The sequence below is a fragment of the Carettochelys insculpta genome, chromosome 1, assembly GCF_033958435.1.
Source record: "Carettochelys insculpta isolate YL-2023 chromosome 1, ASM3395843v1, whole genome shotgun sequence".
NCBI lineage: Eukaryota > Metazoa > Chordata > Testudines > Carettochelyidae > Carettochelys > Carettochelys insculpta.
In genome coordinates, this window is record NC_134137.1 from 232,559,843 (window position 1) to 232,575,531 (window position 15,689).

Below are 15,689 nucleotides of genomic sequence, written 5' to 3' on the forward strand. Positions count from 1 at the left end.
ATGCAGAGGGAAGACACAGAGAAAAAATTGCTCTCAAGCAGTTGGAATGAATACATTACATATCCTGGCCGTCTCAAAACCAGACACTGTATGTAAGTAGAAGGGAAATATGTAGTTAGACATGATCAAGTTATGGTTATTTTGAATTTGGTGTGGACTGGCTATCCTTTTGTTTTAATTGCATTGGTTAATGACTTGATGTTTTTCCCCTGTAAATTTTAAGCTGAATTCCAGGGACATAATTTTCCGTGCTGTAACCGGCATGATTTATTTTTTCTTGTTTTGTGAACAGATTATGTTATTTAAGGAAATGATCTGATCCCTGTGTCCTAAAGGAGAGTCTGTGCATGTTCATGCCTTAGACTAAATGGTCAGCTTCTAGATTACAGTTTCTTTGGGTAGCAATGAAGGGTCCTGTGGCACCTTATAGACTAACAGAAAAGTTTAGAGCATGAGCTTTCGTGAGTTAACTCACTTCTTCAGATGCTGGTCCTGGAAATCTGCAAGGCCAGGTATAAATAGGCCAGAGCAAGGCTGGGGATAACGAGGTTAGCTCAGTCAGGAAGGCTGAGTTGTATTGTCATCAGTAGATCTGGAGGTGTGAACTCCAAGAGAGGGGAAGCTGCTTTTGTATTTAGCCAGCCATTCACAGTCTTTGTTTAATCCTGAGCTGAGGGTATTGAATTTGCAGATGAATTGTAGCTCAGCAATTTCTCTTTGCAGTCTGTTCTTGAAATTTCTTTGCTGTAGGATAGCTACTTTTAAATCTGCTACTGTGTGTCCTGGGAGATTGAAGTGCCCTCCTATGGGTTTTTGTATATTGCCATTTCTGATGTCTGATTTGTGTGCATTTATTCTTTTACGTAGAGACTGTCCAGTTTGTCCGATGTATATGGCAGAGGGGCATTGCTGGCACATGATGGCATAAATTACATTGGTAGATGTGCAGCTGAATGAGCCCACGATGGTGTGGCTGATCCAGTTAGGTCCTGTAATGATGTTGCTGGTGTGTATATGTGGGCAGAGCTGGCAACGAGGTATGTTGCATGGATGGGTCCCTGAGTTAGAGTGACTGTGGTGCGGCGTATAGTTGCTTGTTAGGATTTGTTTTAGGTTGGCAGGTTGTCTGTGAGCAATGATAGGTCTGCCTCCCAAGGCCTGTGAAAGTGCGGGATCATTGTCCAGGATGGGTTGTAGATCCCTGATCATGCGCTGTAGAGGTTTTAGCTGAGGACTGTAGGTGATGGCTAGTGGTGTTCTGTTGGTTTCTCTCTTGGGCTTGTCCTGTAGTAGGAGGCTTCGTGGCACACGTCTGGCTCTGTTGATTTGTTTTTCACTTCCTCAGGTGGGTATTGCAGTCTCAAGAATGCTTGGTGCAGATCCTGTAGGTGTTTGTCTCTGTCGGAGGGGTTGGAACAAATGCGGTTATATCTAAGTGCTTGGCTGTAAACGATGGATCGTGTGGTGTGTCTGGGATGGAAGCTGGAGGCATGAAGGTAGGCGTAGCGGTCAGTGGGTTTATGGTACAGGGTGGAACTGATGTGTCCATTGTGTATAAGCACGGTAGTGTCAAGGAAGTGGATCTCCTGTGTAGATTGGTCCAGGCTGAGCTTGATGTTGGGGTGGAAGTTGTTGAAGTCCCGGTGGAATTCCTCCAGAGTTTCCTTCCCATGGGTCCAGATGATGAAGATGTTGTCAATTTTGACAAAATTTGACAATATTGACAATATCAATATTGACGACATCTTCATCATCTGGACCCATGGGAAGGAAACTCTGGAGGAATTCCACCGGGACTTCAACAACTTCCACCCCAACATCAAGCTCAGCCTGGACCAATCTACACAGGAGATCCACTTCCTTGACACTACCGTGCTTATACACAATGGACACATCAGTACCACCCTGTACCATAAACCCACTGACCGCTACGCCTACCTTCATGCCTCCAGCTTCCATCCCAGACACACCACACGATCCATCGTTTACAGCCAAGCACTTAGATATAACCGCATTTGTTCCAACCCCTCCGACAGAGACAAACACCTACAGGATCTGCACCAAGCATTCTTGAGACTGCAATACCCACCTGAGGAAGTGAGAAAACAAATCAACAGAGCCAGACGTGTGCCATGAAGCCTGCTACTACAGGACAAGCCCAAGAGAGAAACCAACAGAACACCACTAGCCATCACCTACAGTCCTCAGCTAAAACCTCTACAGCGCATGATCAGGGATCTACAACCCATCCTGGACAATGATCCCACACTTTCACAGGCCTTGGGAGGCAGACCTATCATTGCTCACAGACAACCTGCCAACCTAAAACAAATCCTAACAAGCAACTATACGCCGCACCACAGTCACTCTAACTCAGGGACCCATCCATGCAACATACCTCGTTGCCAGCTCTGCCCACATATACACACCAGCAACATCATTACAGGACCTAACTGGATCAGCCACACCATCGTGGGCTCATTCAGCTGCACATCTACCAATGTAATTTATGCCATCATGTGCCAGCAATGCCCCTCTGCCATATACATCGGACAAACTGGACAGTCTCTACGTAAAAGAATAAATGCACACAAATCAGACATCAGAAATGGCAATATACAAAAACCCATAGGAGAGCACTTCAATCTCCCAGGACACACAGTAGCAGATTTAAAAGTAGCTATCCTACAGCAAAGAAATTTCAAGAACAGACTGCAAAGAGAAATTGCTGAGCTACAATTCATCTGCAAATTCAATACCCTCAGCTCAGGATTAAACAAAGACTGTGAATGGCTGGCTAAATACAAAAGCAGCTTCCCCTCTCTTGGAGTTCACACCTCCAGATCTACTGATGACAATACAACTCAGCCTTCCTGACTGAGCTAACCTCATTATCCCCAGCCTTGCTCTGGCCTATTTATACCTGGCCTTGCAGATTTCCAGGACCAGCATCTGAAGAAGTGAGTTAACTCACGAAAACTCATGCTCTAAACTTTTCTGTTAGTCTATAAGGTGCCACAGGACCCTTCGTTGCTGCTACAGATCCAGACTAACACAGCTACCCCTCTGATACTTGACAACATGCAAGTTTCTTTGGGTGTGTCTACACTTGCATTCCTCTTTCAAAAGAGGTATGCAAACGAGGTAAATTGAAAATGCAAAGGAGGTATACATTTTCATGTTCAGCACCTCATTTGCATATTCTGATTTCGAAAGAGCTTCTTTCAAAACAAGAAAGCCAGTGTAGATGCTGCTTTTTTGAAAGTAAATCCCATCTTCAAAAGAATCCTTCTTCCCATTAAATAAAGGGAAGAAGGATTCTTTTGAAGATGGGTTTACTTTCAAAAGAGCAGCATCTACACCAGCTTTCTTCTTTTGAAAGAAGCTCTTTTGAAATTAGAACATGCAAATGAGGTGCTGAATATGCAAATTTATACCTCATTTGCATACCTCTTTTGAAAGAGGAGTGCAATTGTAGACACACCCTTTGTGTCTAAGCTCGCTCCTCAGGGAGGGTTAAGAGCTTGGGGTATCCCATAGGAAGAGTTCCAGGTGTGTTTCCTGGTCTAAAGGTTTTTTTTTTTTTTTTAAGTTATTTGGGTGGTGGCAATGATTAAATCCCAAGGTCAGGAAATCTGTGATCTTGGGGAGCTTTTTAAGCAAAACCTTTTATAGGCAAGGTGTTTTTAAATTTTTGTGGGACCTCACTTTCTGCACTTGGTGTGTGGAATGGGGAACAGCCCTGACACACACACAGCAAAGTTCCTTGCCTAAGTCCACTAAACTGTACACCTTCCACTCCTTGCACTAGAGGTGAAAGAGCCATGCCAAAGCAATTAACCAAATTCATCACTTCCTAGCAATTGACATTTCTGGCTACCATAGCCAATCACATCTTTCACTGCTGAGCACTTGGGTCAATCAGCCATGAGAGGTGTGGCAGCTAATGAAGTCAGAGTGAAGCTGCATTTGGATAGGTGGGTCCCTGAGTTTGGACTTGATAGGTTAGGGAGTGAAGTCTCTAGACTGTCTCCGGGGCTCATCAAGCCACTGAAGGTTGCAGGAAGCGGAGCACAAGCTAACCACATGTGGTGTAAGCACAACTGGAGGAGGGCAGGCCAAGTGGTGTGCCTGGCCTGAAGCAGTTTGTAAGTGACACTTTCTTCAAGTTGCAGAACCTGGACCTGTCCCAATACACTCAGACTACCAGCTCCCTGGCAGTGAGTCAGGAATCCCTGAGAGCACCAGCTCAAACTGTGCTTCTTAGTGTTTCTAAGTTCTCTGCCATGGAGCCCAGAGCCAAGCCCGAATTAGAATTAGAGTTTCCACGCTTTCTGCTGTAGGGTGGCAAGCCTGGAAGATCTGACAGTCTTGGCATGAACTGGGTCTCCCAGGGCTGTCAGGCTCCCAGATCTAGTGGGGAAACTGGAAGCCTGGCATGGAAGAGCTGTCTCAGAACCACGGGCCCTAAAAAATATGGATTTCCTGTACCAGGGCAATCAGCATGGTGGCATTGTCTCAGAGATGTTAGAAGCCTGTAGTACCTAGTCCTGTGTTGGTCTGCACGGTAAGGCTCCCCAGCAGCCCTCCAGGCAAGGAAACCTACTTGGCTGAAAGGTTTCATGGGAGACAATGAATGTTCAATGAAAGTTCATTAAACCCAACTGGTTTTTGTGAGAAATCTGAGGTTTAGTGAATGGGCATTTTTAATTTTATTGGAAAATTTCCAACCACGTCTAGTCACTGCTGTCCTCTGTGACATAGATATGGGTATTTTCTAATGTTTGGGAAATGTTAACCATTTTATAAATCATAATGACTTTAAACAACAGGGATTCTTGGGAAGGCAAGGTACTTTATACACTTTATAAATCTGCAATAACAGTAATTATCTGAAAGAGTCTTCACTTCTCCCACTTCAGTACATTTATGTGATGTGTGTATTCAATGTACAATTAAAAAAATATTAAAAATCAGGATGGTCTTGCCCGTTTCTTGGGAGGGCGTTCATCCCTCCACACATCACCTCTAACCTGGCCAATAGCTAGAGTTCATGAGAAAAGTGACACATGTTCAGAGCTGATGACCTCCCATGTTCAGAGCTGATGACCTGCCCTGGAAAAATCCTTCACAAGCATTCTTGTGATGGCTTCTTATGAGTTTGGAGCTTACTCGGTGATCGTCAGTCATGAACGGGCACGGAACAGGGACAAACAGGCCAGATGCGCATTTGAAGAAAGAGCCATGTGTCCTGGCAGTGCTGGATCTGGGAATAGTGGCTGGGAAGTGAGGACCTTGGGGAGCTCATTGCAGGCTGCTTCCCAGACTTGTTGTAAATCACAGCTGTCTCCCAGCGCCGCTGCTCTCAGTGTGTGGGGTGAGCACTGGGCCCTTTTGCATTTGGCATTTTGGTAATCAGGAGACTGATCTGCCTACTGCTCCAGAGCACCTCTGCTCAAATTGATGCCTTATGGAAGGAGAGCATTCCACATGACATTGGAGGGGCCCAGCTCCACACAGGATCTGGCCTTAGAGCTGGGGAAATCTTACCTGCCATCACACCTGCATCTCTGAATAGAGACAAATGAATCCCCTGCCAGAGTCTCACTGCACAACGAGGGTTATCTTCCACTTAGACACTTTGTGCAGAAACCTGTTTCCTTTCACACCTGTGCATTATTTTGAATGCAATAACAGCAGGGAGAGTTACTCAGCATGTCTCCCCTCTCTCCTGAGCCCAGGTCGCTCGGAGTCGCTCAGGCTGAGGAACGGAGAGAGCCGGTGCGACGGCAGAGTGGAGATTTCCCTCGGTGGTGTGTGGAGCCGAGTGCTGGATGAGCAGTGGGACATGAACGATGCCAGCGTGGTGTGCAGGGAGCTCCAGTGCGGAGTCGCTGAGAAAGCTTATAACCCCCCTAAGTCTGAGCAAGGAACTGTGGGCCTGAGATGGGTCCAGTGTGCTGGGAATGAGACTCGTCTGACTCTCTGTGACATTTCCATGTCTGAGACAGCCCAGGCAGGAATTGCTGAGGACGTCGGTGTCGTTTGCTTAGGTGAGTTACTATGAAAATCTTACAAACATCCAGTGTTCTTTCAGTAGGAACATGACCCACTGAAGGGCCTCCCTCTTTGTGCTGAGATCTCATCAGAGCTCTACAAGATATGGATCTGGGATTCAAACTTTGGACCATCTAGCCTGAACATACCGGATTTATATACAGATGAAATAGCCATTTTATAGAAGTCTTGCATTTATTAGTCAAGAACTTTTGATCAGACTCTTTTCTGATGAAAAATATTTGCAACAAAATGTAAATGTTCACAAAAGGCAGTTTTCATTAGCCATGGTCAGGTTTTTATGCAAAAAGCATTTTTTGGATGAAAATTAAAAATTTTAATTTGTCTATTTTTTTTCCAGGACAAAATAATTTTCTAAGCATCTTTAATATTTTAAGTGACTTCTTACTGTTATATCATGTGCTGTCCAGAATCAGGAAGGAATAATAGGGAAAGAAAATCCTATGTAAGCCAATTTGGTCAAGAGAGGCCGGGATAGCAGTATTGTGAGTCAGGAGTAAAACAGAAATTGTTGCTACTGTGAGATATAGTTATGTACAACTTGTGTAACTGTGTAATGTTGCTTCACTTAAAGGGAAGAATAAAACTATTATTGTTACTGATATGTACATATTTGCTTTGTAAAAGATAATTCTAGTGTTCTTTATGCTGATATGTTTATTAACTTTAAGATTCCACAGTAAAAATAAATCTGGGCCCTTAACACTGGTAACCTTCAAGTATGTCCTATATTATGCACTGTAATGCTACTGCACCAAAATTTTATTCATGCATATTCTGGTTGCAGGGTAACTAGGGCCCATGAAGGATCCACCACTGCTTTCATTGTGGTAGTGGAAGTTTGATGCTGTTGATTTCAATAGGAGCAGAATTGAGTCTTACCGACATGGGATTTTAATGGAGAGAAATGCATCAAATTGCCTTTCTTACTCTATTTGTAAAATAAATTGATACCATGTTTGCTTTTCTCTGGTCCCTGATATCTCACAATACCATGCCATTTTTTTTTTTTTTAAAAATCAGTTTATGGTAAACGTATTGGCTAATAATGAATTTCTCAAACACTTGATTCATATCAAGTCAGAACCACTTGAAAAAAACCCCTCAACTTTTCCAATAAGGACTGATCCTGCATACCTTTACTCTCATGGTTAGCTCTTACTGTGGGGAATTCCACATAGATTACTTAGATGAGGAAAGAATTCACAATTATTCCCTTACCTTAACAAGCTTTTTAGCACTAGTTTTCTCTAAAAAGTCTTCGTAATTTTCTTGTTCTATGTTTTTTTTTAATTCCAAGTTTCTGGTTAAAGACAGATGTTTAAAGCTTTTGCCATTGTAGGGGCCTCACTGATTGAATTGGAAGCTGTTCACTTATTGTTTTATTGAATGTTTAATACCTGGGCTCTATCCCTGCAGGGAGCAGGCGGATCAGACTGGTGAATGGAGCGGGTCGCTGTGCCGGAAGAGTGGAGATTTACTACAAAGGCACCTGGGGGACAGTCTGTGATGATTCCTGGGATTTGTCAGACTCCAATGTGGTTTGCAAACAGCTGGGATGTGGACACGCCATCAGTGCCTCTATCTCTGCTCACTATGGTCAGGGATCTGGGCAGATCTGGCTGGACGATGTGAACTGCTCTGGAAACGAATCTGATCTGTGGGCATGTCCTTCTGCAGGCTGGGGCCAGCACAACTGTGAACACAAACAGGACGCAGGGGTCCTCTGCTCAGGTCTGGTCTCTGAATGCTCCGTTGAGTCTGATTACTAGAGAGCTTAATGGAGGGGGATGGACATTTGAGGAGAGTGAGAATGATAGGAAATCTTTCTCACTGTTGTTGTCTCTGTTGCTCTCGTACCTCCCTCCAAACCACAGGCCCCACAGAAAGTCACCACTTGCTATCTCTTTCCACTCACGAGTATTGGAGAAATCACAAAATTTCCCACATGCACAGAGATTCAGTCACTGATCAATTTTGGCTCTCTGGGCTTGTGTAACTGTGCGGAAATGGTGACTTTCCAGAGGTGACTGTTGTATTTCTAATGAGCCTGTGGTTTCCAGATTCCTGAAGTGTTTCTTGAAGTGATTCTTTCTGGCATTTGCTGCTGCAGAATCCTTAGTGATCACCGGGATTTCACTCTTCACACCCAGATGGGGCATGTCTACACCACAAACTAGAAGTTGACCACGTTAGGCTGATATACAGCAGCTGCAGTAATTACTTGGGTGGGTCAGGTCCACAGTGCCCTTCTGCTGCCAGTGGCGCATGTCCACACCAGGAGCACTTCCACCAAATGAAAAAGGGCAGTGGGGGGCCTGAGCTGGGGGCTGCCCCATGCTCCTCACTCCCTGTCCTCTGTTGGCAGCACAGCTGCACTCTGAGCTCTCAGTTCTCTGCTGCCCACCAGGGGCATGGCCATCCATCCATCAGGAAGTGGGAGCTGAGAGCCCTCGTGGGGAGTTGTGCTCCTGCTGAGGGCCCAGAAGCCTCAGGGCAGCAAGAAGGGGGAAGCCAGGAGCGCTGGACAGCAGCCAGACTTCTGTCTGGGAGCAGGGAGCTGGGAACCAGGCAACACCAGGGAGCTGAGATTTGGGAGCCTCGGTGCAGCAAAGCTCCTGCATGAATTAGGGACCCCATGAAGCAGCCCTGCTGGGAATGAGAAGCCAGAATCCTAGGCAGCAGCCCAGCAGGCAGCCTGCAGGCACATGGGCTCTGGCTAGACCCCACTACCCAGCCTGGCTTACTTGTCAATTTCATAGTAAGCAGGGTAAAGTTCTTGCTGGAATTCTGGCCAATCAGAGCAGTGGGATGAAGCCTCCAGGCACCAATGCAAAGGCCTCTGCCTCTCCCGCTTCTCTTCCTCCAGGTGGGGGAACAGTGTCAGTGTCATCAAGCCACTTCCTGTGCCCCTGTGCCCCCCTCCCCGCCGCATGCCAGCAGCACCCACAGTGCTGGCCCTGGCTTGCCTGATACAGCCTGAGAAGCTCAGGGCTCTGCACCCTCACCCCATTGCAGGCCGGATACTATGTAGTGGAGCCCTGAGCCTCAGGGTCTGGATACAGATCCAGCCATGGGCTGGGGGCTCCTCACCCCTGGGTTAAAGGAAAACACATCACCCTACTCTGTGGCACGGGGACATCACAAACAGTCTTGCTGGAGTGTCAGGACACTTAGTTCTCAGTCTGATCCTCATCATTCCCAGCCCTCCATCGCAGGCCTTGTCTATACTGCAGGGATGCTGTGAGTTGGACACTTGCTCTGGGAGCGGCTACACACCTTCAGGCTCTGGGTGGTAGGACCCTCCTCTCCAGTGTCAGCCCCCAGCCTGGGTTACAATTCTCCTCCAAGTCTGGCCCTGTGGGTACAGCCCTGCTCCCAATATGGATCTGCTCCAGCGCTGTGTCTCACGATCTGCTCTTGGGGCTGTCTCTCAGGATTTGTGACTGTAGCCCTGCTCCCAGCACAGGATCTACTTTTGGGCTGTGTGGCCCTCTCTGGCTGGCACAGCTCTGCTCAGCTCAGGCCCCTGCTCTTTCCTTAGCTTGGCCCCACTCTGTCTGACCCAGGCTGATCCAGCTCACATGGAGGACAGGACCCCCTGGCCTTCTGATTCTCTGGTTTGCCTGCCTGCCTGTATGTTAGGCGGACCTGGAGAGTTGACTTATCCTCATAGTTTCTGGGGACTGTCAGTTTCATGGTCTCGTTTCCTCATTGAACTTTCCCCCTCATGTTGGTACTGGGGCCAGCCTGCCAAAATTTTAGTAAGGGGCCAACAGTCCCTTACATTGGCGTGGAGCTGTGAAATTAACAAGAATGATCGCTAACAGTCAAGTAAGTCTTGTGTTGCCCTAGTACCTGGGCATAAACCCTCTGCCTGTTGTGGAGATGGACTTACGTTGGGGTAGCAGGGCACTTATGCAGGTGGGAGCAAGGCTGTATACACTGGTGCATACGCTGAGATAAGTAGGTTGATACAAGCTGCCTTATACCAATCTAACTCTTAGTGTAACCCAAAAGCTTTTAGTATCAGGCATTTAAATTCCCTTTTTGTGCATTTCCTTCTAGAGTTCACGGATCTGCAGCTGGTCAACGGCTCTGACTGTGCCGGGCGGCTGGAGGTTTTCTACAATGGGACGTGGGGCAGTTTTTGCTCCGGTCAGATGTCTGGAGCGACCCTGGCAATTGTCTGCAAACAGCTGCACTGTGGAGAGGGAGGGCGAATTGCAGGAGAATTTCGATATGGGGAAGGTTCTGGTCCCATGTGGCTGGACGAGGTTAAGTGTACGGAACAACACAGCTCCCTATGGCAGTGCCCATCAGGCCCATGGAAACAGCAGTCATGTGATTACCGATCAGAAGAGGCCCATATCATTTGCAATGGTTCTTCAGATGGTAATTATACATAAAATTATAAAAGAAGCTGGCATCGCAAACTGCAATCAGCCAGTGAGAGCCCGGGAAAGCCTCTTGATAGAGAGGCTCACTCGTGCAGTTCTGTGGCTATTGTCCACCCCCAAAGGATCAGTCAGAGAAGGCTCCAGCTGTGAGGTTGGAGAATTCCCAACAAGTTTGTGTGTGAGGTTGTGTGTGTATGGGAGAGAGGGGCATCGTGGCTGAGTTTCAGTTTCATTTTGAGCCCAGGAGTAACAATGGTATTTCTCGTCTTTGCTATTCTATGCTAGTGTAGGTGACTTTCATTTGACTAATCTGTGAGCATTTGAATCCCCTCTAAGCAGTTAGGCAGAGGCACGGAAAGAGGCAGAACAGACTCAGGTATACAAAACTGAACACTCCAGCAGAAGCTATGCATAAAGATTTCAGCATCCATATTAAAAGCTGAACAGCAAATCCATAAATGATAAAATACACCCAGTTTTAAATTTTCCACTATGACGTCCTGAAATGAAAGTTTAATATACCGATAAACCCTATTATCATCTGTATCATGCACAGTACCCGATCTTTCAGAAGGGCAGCCATGTTAGTCTGTTTCGGCAATGGTCAAGGTACATGGCAGAGAGGCATTCCTGGCACATGATGGCGTCTACCACATCAATAGATGTGCAGGTGACCAGCCTCCTGATGGTGTGGCTGATGTGGTAGGATGTCCTATGATGGTATAGCCAGTGTAGTTATGTAGACAGAACGGACATTCTCCTATGTAACACCTGTCTGTTACTTGAGACTCCAACTCTCCTTTCCTTTCCCTTCACAGGCGTGACAAAGACAACAGCTTCACTGACTCAAAGAGGTAAAATATCTCCCTCCCATCAAGGATTAATCTTCTCACAGGGTGATGAGATGGGACCTCCACCTTGAGCACCTTGAGCTGCTTTACATTGTGGGTGAAATCTAAGGGTAAACAACACCTGGGTGGGAGCTCCAGGTGGTGCAGACCCGGACATTCTTGTCTATTGGTTCCAGTGGACACGGCCTGTAGGGCCCAGGGTGTAAAGAGCAACCACACGATGCACAGACTGTCTCAGCACATTACCCTGTTGTCCTGGGCCGAGCAACAAGCAACTTGAGAGCTGCCTGTCCCCACGCCGGCGACTCTCACAGACTAATCTCTCCCTGTTGTATGTTTGTTTCTATCCAGCTCCTCCGCGTCGCCTTCTGATTGACAGTGGGAGAGTCACAGTGCCTGTGGTCATTTGCATTATCCTGGGGGCCCTGCTCTGCCTGGTCTTAATCATTCTGGGGGTGCAGGTGCAAAGCGCCAGGGCCCAGCGCAGAGGTGGGTCCTGCTTTGTCTGACTGTGTGAAACGCTTGTGGAATAGCAGGGGTGGGGTGGGGTGAAGGTGAAGAGAGGGGCAGGGCTGTGAGCAGACCTTGAGCTGCAATAGGGGGGGAGTGAGGAGAAGATGTACTGAAGGAGTGCAAGGGCCCTTCGTGAAGCTATGAGGGTCTGTTCAAGGGCTCATCCCTTGACCCTCCTGCTTCTCTGGTCCTTCACATGCCAAGAGAGATACTCAAAGTCTGGAGATGCAAACCATTGGATGTGTATTGGGGTTAGCTTGGTTTACACCCAACAACATTAATTATACAGTGGACAGAAACAATTGAAAAACCAGACAACGACCAGACAAATGAGCAATAAAGCAGTGGGGAGCATCATGATAAAACATTAGAGAAATGAGTACTTCACAACTCCCGCTATCGATAAGTGGGACCTTGCCAGACAGAGAGCTATTGACCTATGTTTCCTTTAAACCTGCTGGATGCTTCCCTTTCTCTGGAGGCACTAGATTGGATCACCTTTCTCAGGGCCCCAGATTGCTTCATTTCAATGGGACTGCTTTGGAATGTGTTAGGGTGTGACTGTAGTTTCCCAGCTTATGGATGCCCCGAAGGCCTCACCTTAAGGACAAGGCCACAGACTGTCATGGAGAGAGAGAGACTGTAGTTTTGATTCTAAATTTTTATACCCCTGTAATTAGCAAAAGGGTAAGATATGCCTAAATTATTAAAGAATGGGCCTTTACAGGCAGGCCTGAATATCTATCTTCTAACAGGGCCCACACAAAGTCATGTTGGATTTAATATTTTCCTGGAGAATCTGGCTGTGGGAATGAATAACACAGCAATAATACTTACGGATGCTGCTGCACTGGCAGGAGTTGAGAGCAGGGACGAGGACAGACAAATAAAACAAAGGGGGTTAAAGATATTAGTAACATGCTATGCCCTGTCAGCCGCTGCACCGTCCAATTGCTGAAGGCTATATCCAGTTTCAGACAAGCCTGCAGCGGAGTGACAGATAGAGCTATTGGCAAGGGTCACACCCATTCCAATGGAGGACAGCTTTAGACACAAATGCAGACCCATCTTGAGCAATAGATTGAGCCTCTCTACTCCGGAACTCTCTCATCTGGTATCATCCGTCATCCGTCATGGTTCTAGTTAGCCAGACGACTGCTTATCATGGGTGTGGCCAAGTTTCCCGTGGGTCCCATGAAGTTTGTTTACAGCCACCAGTCCTGGCTCTCAGTGTTCTCTGCTGTTATGTAGCTGTAACTTACCCCAACAGTGTTTCAGTAAGTACAGAAAAGTAAGACATCAAGATTCGAAAGTGCAAAAAAGCAAAGTGGGGTAAAGTTCCTGGACAGAGCGATGGAGTGGAGGGTAGGAAGGAGGAAGGAGAAATGCTGGAAAAGAGCTTTGGTGATCATGGCCAAACAAACAAACAAAATGAAAACAAAACAGAAAACCCCCACTGATACTAACCCGCGGCCCTCAGAGCACTTTTCATTATAATATCACTACACAAATATTAGTTAGTTCCTCCTCACTGGGTTCTTGACCAGCAGAAAAATACTATTATTTTCACTTAGTGGTTACTGTAAACACCATGCTAGCACAGGAATTATTTAGTATAAGAGGAGGAATAACCAGGAGCAATGGGATCAGAGCATGAGGGACCATTTAGCATGAACATGAGGGAAGACATCATGACCGTAAATCTGCCCATGGAATTGTCTCCAAGGGACGTTGTGGAGTGGGATGTGGGCCTCATCACTGGGACACTTGCTTAAATACTGCATGGATAAAGCAGTAGGAATGTACCATAAGGCTAATTCCTACACTGGCTCCAGGTTGAGGGTCTGTAGGACCTCACAGAGTCTAATCTCTCTTCAGTTCTATTCTCTGGCATCCTGCCAAACTCTCCCCTTTGTTTTCAGGCTCCAGAAGAAAGTCGGACCCTTTCACTGAAGCTGTATATGAGGAGATTGATTATAACCTGTATGGGGAGAAGCTGAAGCTGGGTCGCTCAGGTCTGTGTATCTCATTCCTAATGGAGCAAATATACCTCCTGCACTTTCCATCCTGAGGGCCTGCCCCAGAGCTAAATCTCTTCAGCCCTTGGCCCTGAGAGCCCGGGAACACCACTGATACGCTTTGTTAGTGATTTGTTCCCACATAGCACTCAGTCTTCACTGGTGTAAATGACAGCAGACAGCTGTTGCCAGCCTTGCCTGTTGCTTTGGGGTGTGCTTGTTTATTAGGGTTACTCTTCCTGAGGGGAGGAAGGCTATAATTCTATGAGTGTGCTGCTTGTGTCTGTCCTCATATGGAGCTCTGCTTCAGATGAAAACACTCACACTAACAGCACCTCTGAGTGGACCAGTTAATCAGCACTCACAAGCTGACCCTTTATATGCTCCAGTACTCCGTAGGCTGGGTGGCACAGCGGTGCCAAGCCGTGGCCCTCATGATCTCCTGGACTCAGTGAGCTGGGTTTAAATAGCACTTTAAGCTGCTACCTTCATATGCCCCCTAGTTCAGAACATTCCCTATTCCCACTTTTATGCCACAACAGAGCTGCGTCTACACGTGCACGCTACTTCGAAGTAGCGGCAGTAACTTCGAAATAGCGCCCGTCACGTCTACACGTGTTGGGCGCTATTTCGAAGTTGAAATCGACGTTAGGCGGCGAGACGTCGAAGTCGCTAACCCCATGAGGGGATGGGAATAGCGCCCTACTTCGACGTTCAACATCGAAGTAGGGACGTGTAGACCATCCGCGTCCCGCAACATCGAAATAGCGGGGTCCTCCATGGCGGCCATCAGCTGGGGGGTTGAGAGATACTCTCTCTCCAGCCCTTGCGGGGCTCTGTGGTCACCGTGGGCAGCAGCCCTTAGCCCAGGGCTTCTGGCTGCTGCTGCTGCAGCTGGGGGTCCGTGCTGCATATACAGGGTCTGCAACTAGTTGTTGGCTCTGTGTATCTTGCACTGTTTAATGAAAGTGTGTCTGGGAGGGGCCCTTTAAGGGAGCGACTTGCTGTTGAGTCCGCCCCGTGACCCTGTCTGCAGCTGTGCCTGGCTCCCTTATTTCGATGTGTGCTACTTTGGCGTGTAGACGTTCCCTCGCTGTGCCTATTTCGATGTTGGGCTGAGCAACGTCGAAGTTGAACATCGACGTTGCCAGCCCTGGAGGACGTGTAGACGTTATTCATCGAAATAGTCTATTTCGATGTCGCAACATCGAAATAAGCTATTTCGAAGTTGGGTGCACGTGTAGACGTAGCCCAGTTTTGCTAGTATCCCACTTGATAAGCAATCCCCACCCCCGCCCAGGATTGCTGGGTGCTCCAGGGATCTTTAGCTTAGATACAGCAAGTGTTGTTGTAGAGTGAATGGGGAAGCCAAAAACAACATCCCTGGGTGGGGAGAGGGTGAGAGCGGGAAGCAACCAGTTTAGCCGTGAAAGAGATTTGTTTCCTGGTAGTAACCATACAAGAGGAGCCAAATAAACAAAAGCAGTTACAATATTAAATCTAATCTGATAACAAAAGTTAGGGCTAGCAAACCAAAACTGATCACGTAAGGCAAGGTCAGGAGGCTACACCTAAAGAGATTGAGAGAGAGAGGGGGGAGAAATCTCACCACTGTGTGAAGCTTGACTTGATCATGGTTCCCAGGTGGTGATGGCAGCTGGGGTCCAGAGTGCTGGAGACAGGCAGAGGAGAGCCTCCAGAATGATCAGTCAGGAGAAGATGAAGTCCCAATGGACCTGACACAGAATTTAGATGCAGGCATAAGAAACAGGGTTGCCAATTCTCATGAGATAAAAGAGCAAAACAAGCTGAGAAAGCAAGACAAGCCT

The 15,689-nt window shown here is 47.2% G+C and overlaps 1 protein-coding gene across 1 annotated transcript in view; it reads left to right on the forward strand.

The window, feature by feature from the left end:
• Window positions 1–15,689, forward strand: part of LOC142012529 (scavenger receptor cysteine-rich type 1 protein M130-like) — a 48,655-nt gene that overhangs the window by 16,460 nt on the left and 16,506 nt on the right. The window contains exons 6-11 of the mRNA XM_074992957.1: window positions 5,742–6,047; window positions 7,678–7,812; window positions 10,147–10,473; window positions 11,297–11,332; window positions 11,681–11,818; window positions 13,765–13,857. Coding sequence (XP_074849058.1) covers window positions 5,742–6,047; window positions 7,678–7,812; window positions 10,147–10,473; window positions 11,297–11,332; window positions 11,681–11,818; window positions 13,765–13,857 — 1,035 coding nt within the window. The remainder of the gene's footprint in view (window positions 1–5,741; window positions 6,048–7,677; window positions 7,813–10,146; window positions 10,474–11,296; window positions 11,333–11,680; window positions 11,819–13,764; window positions 13,858–15,689) is intronic.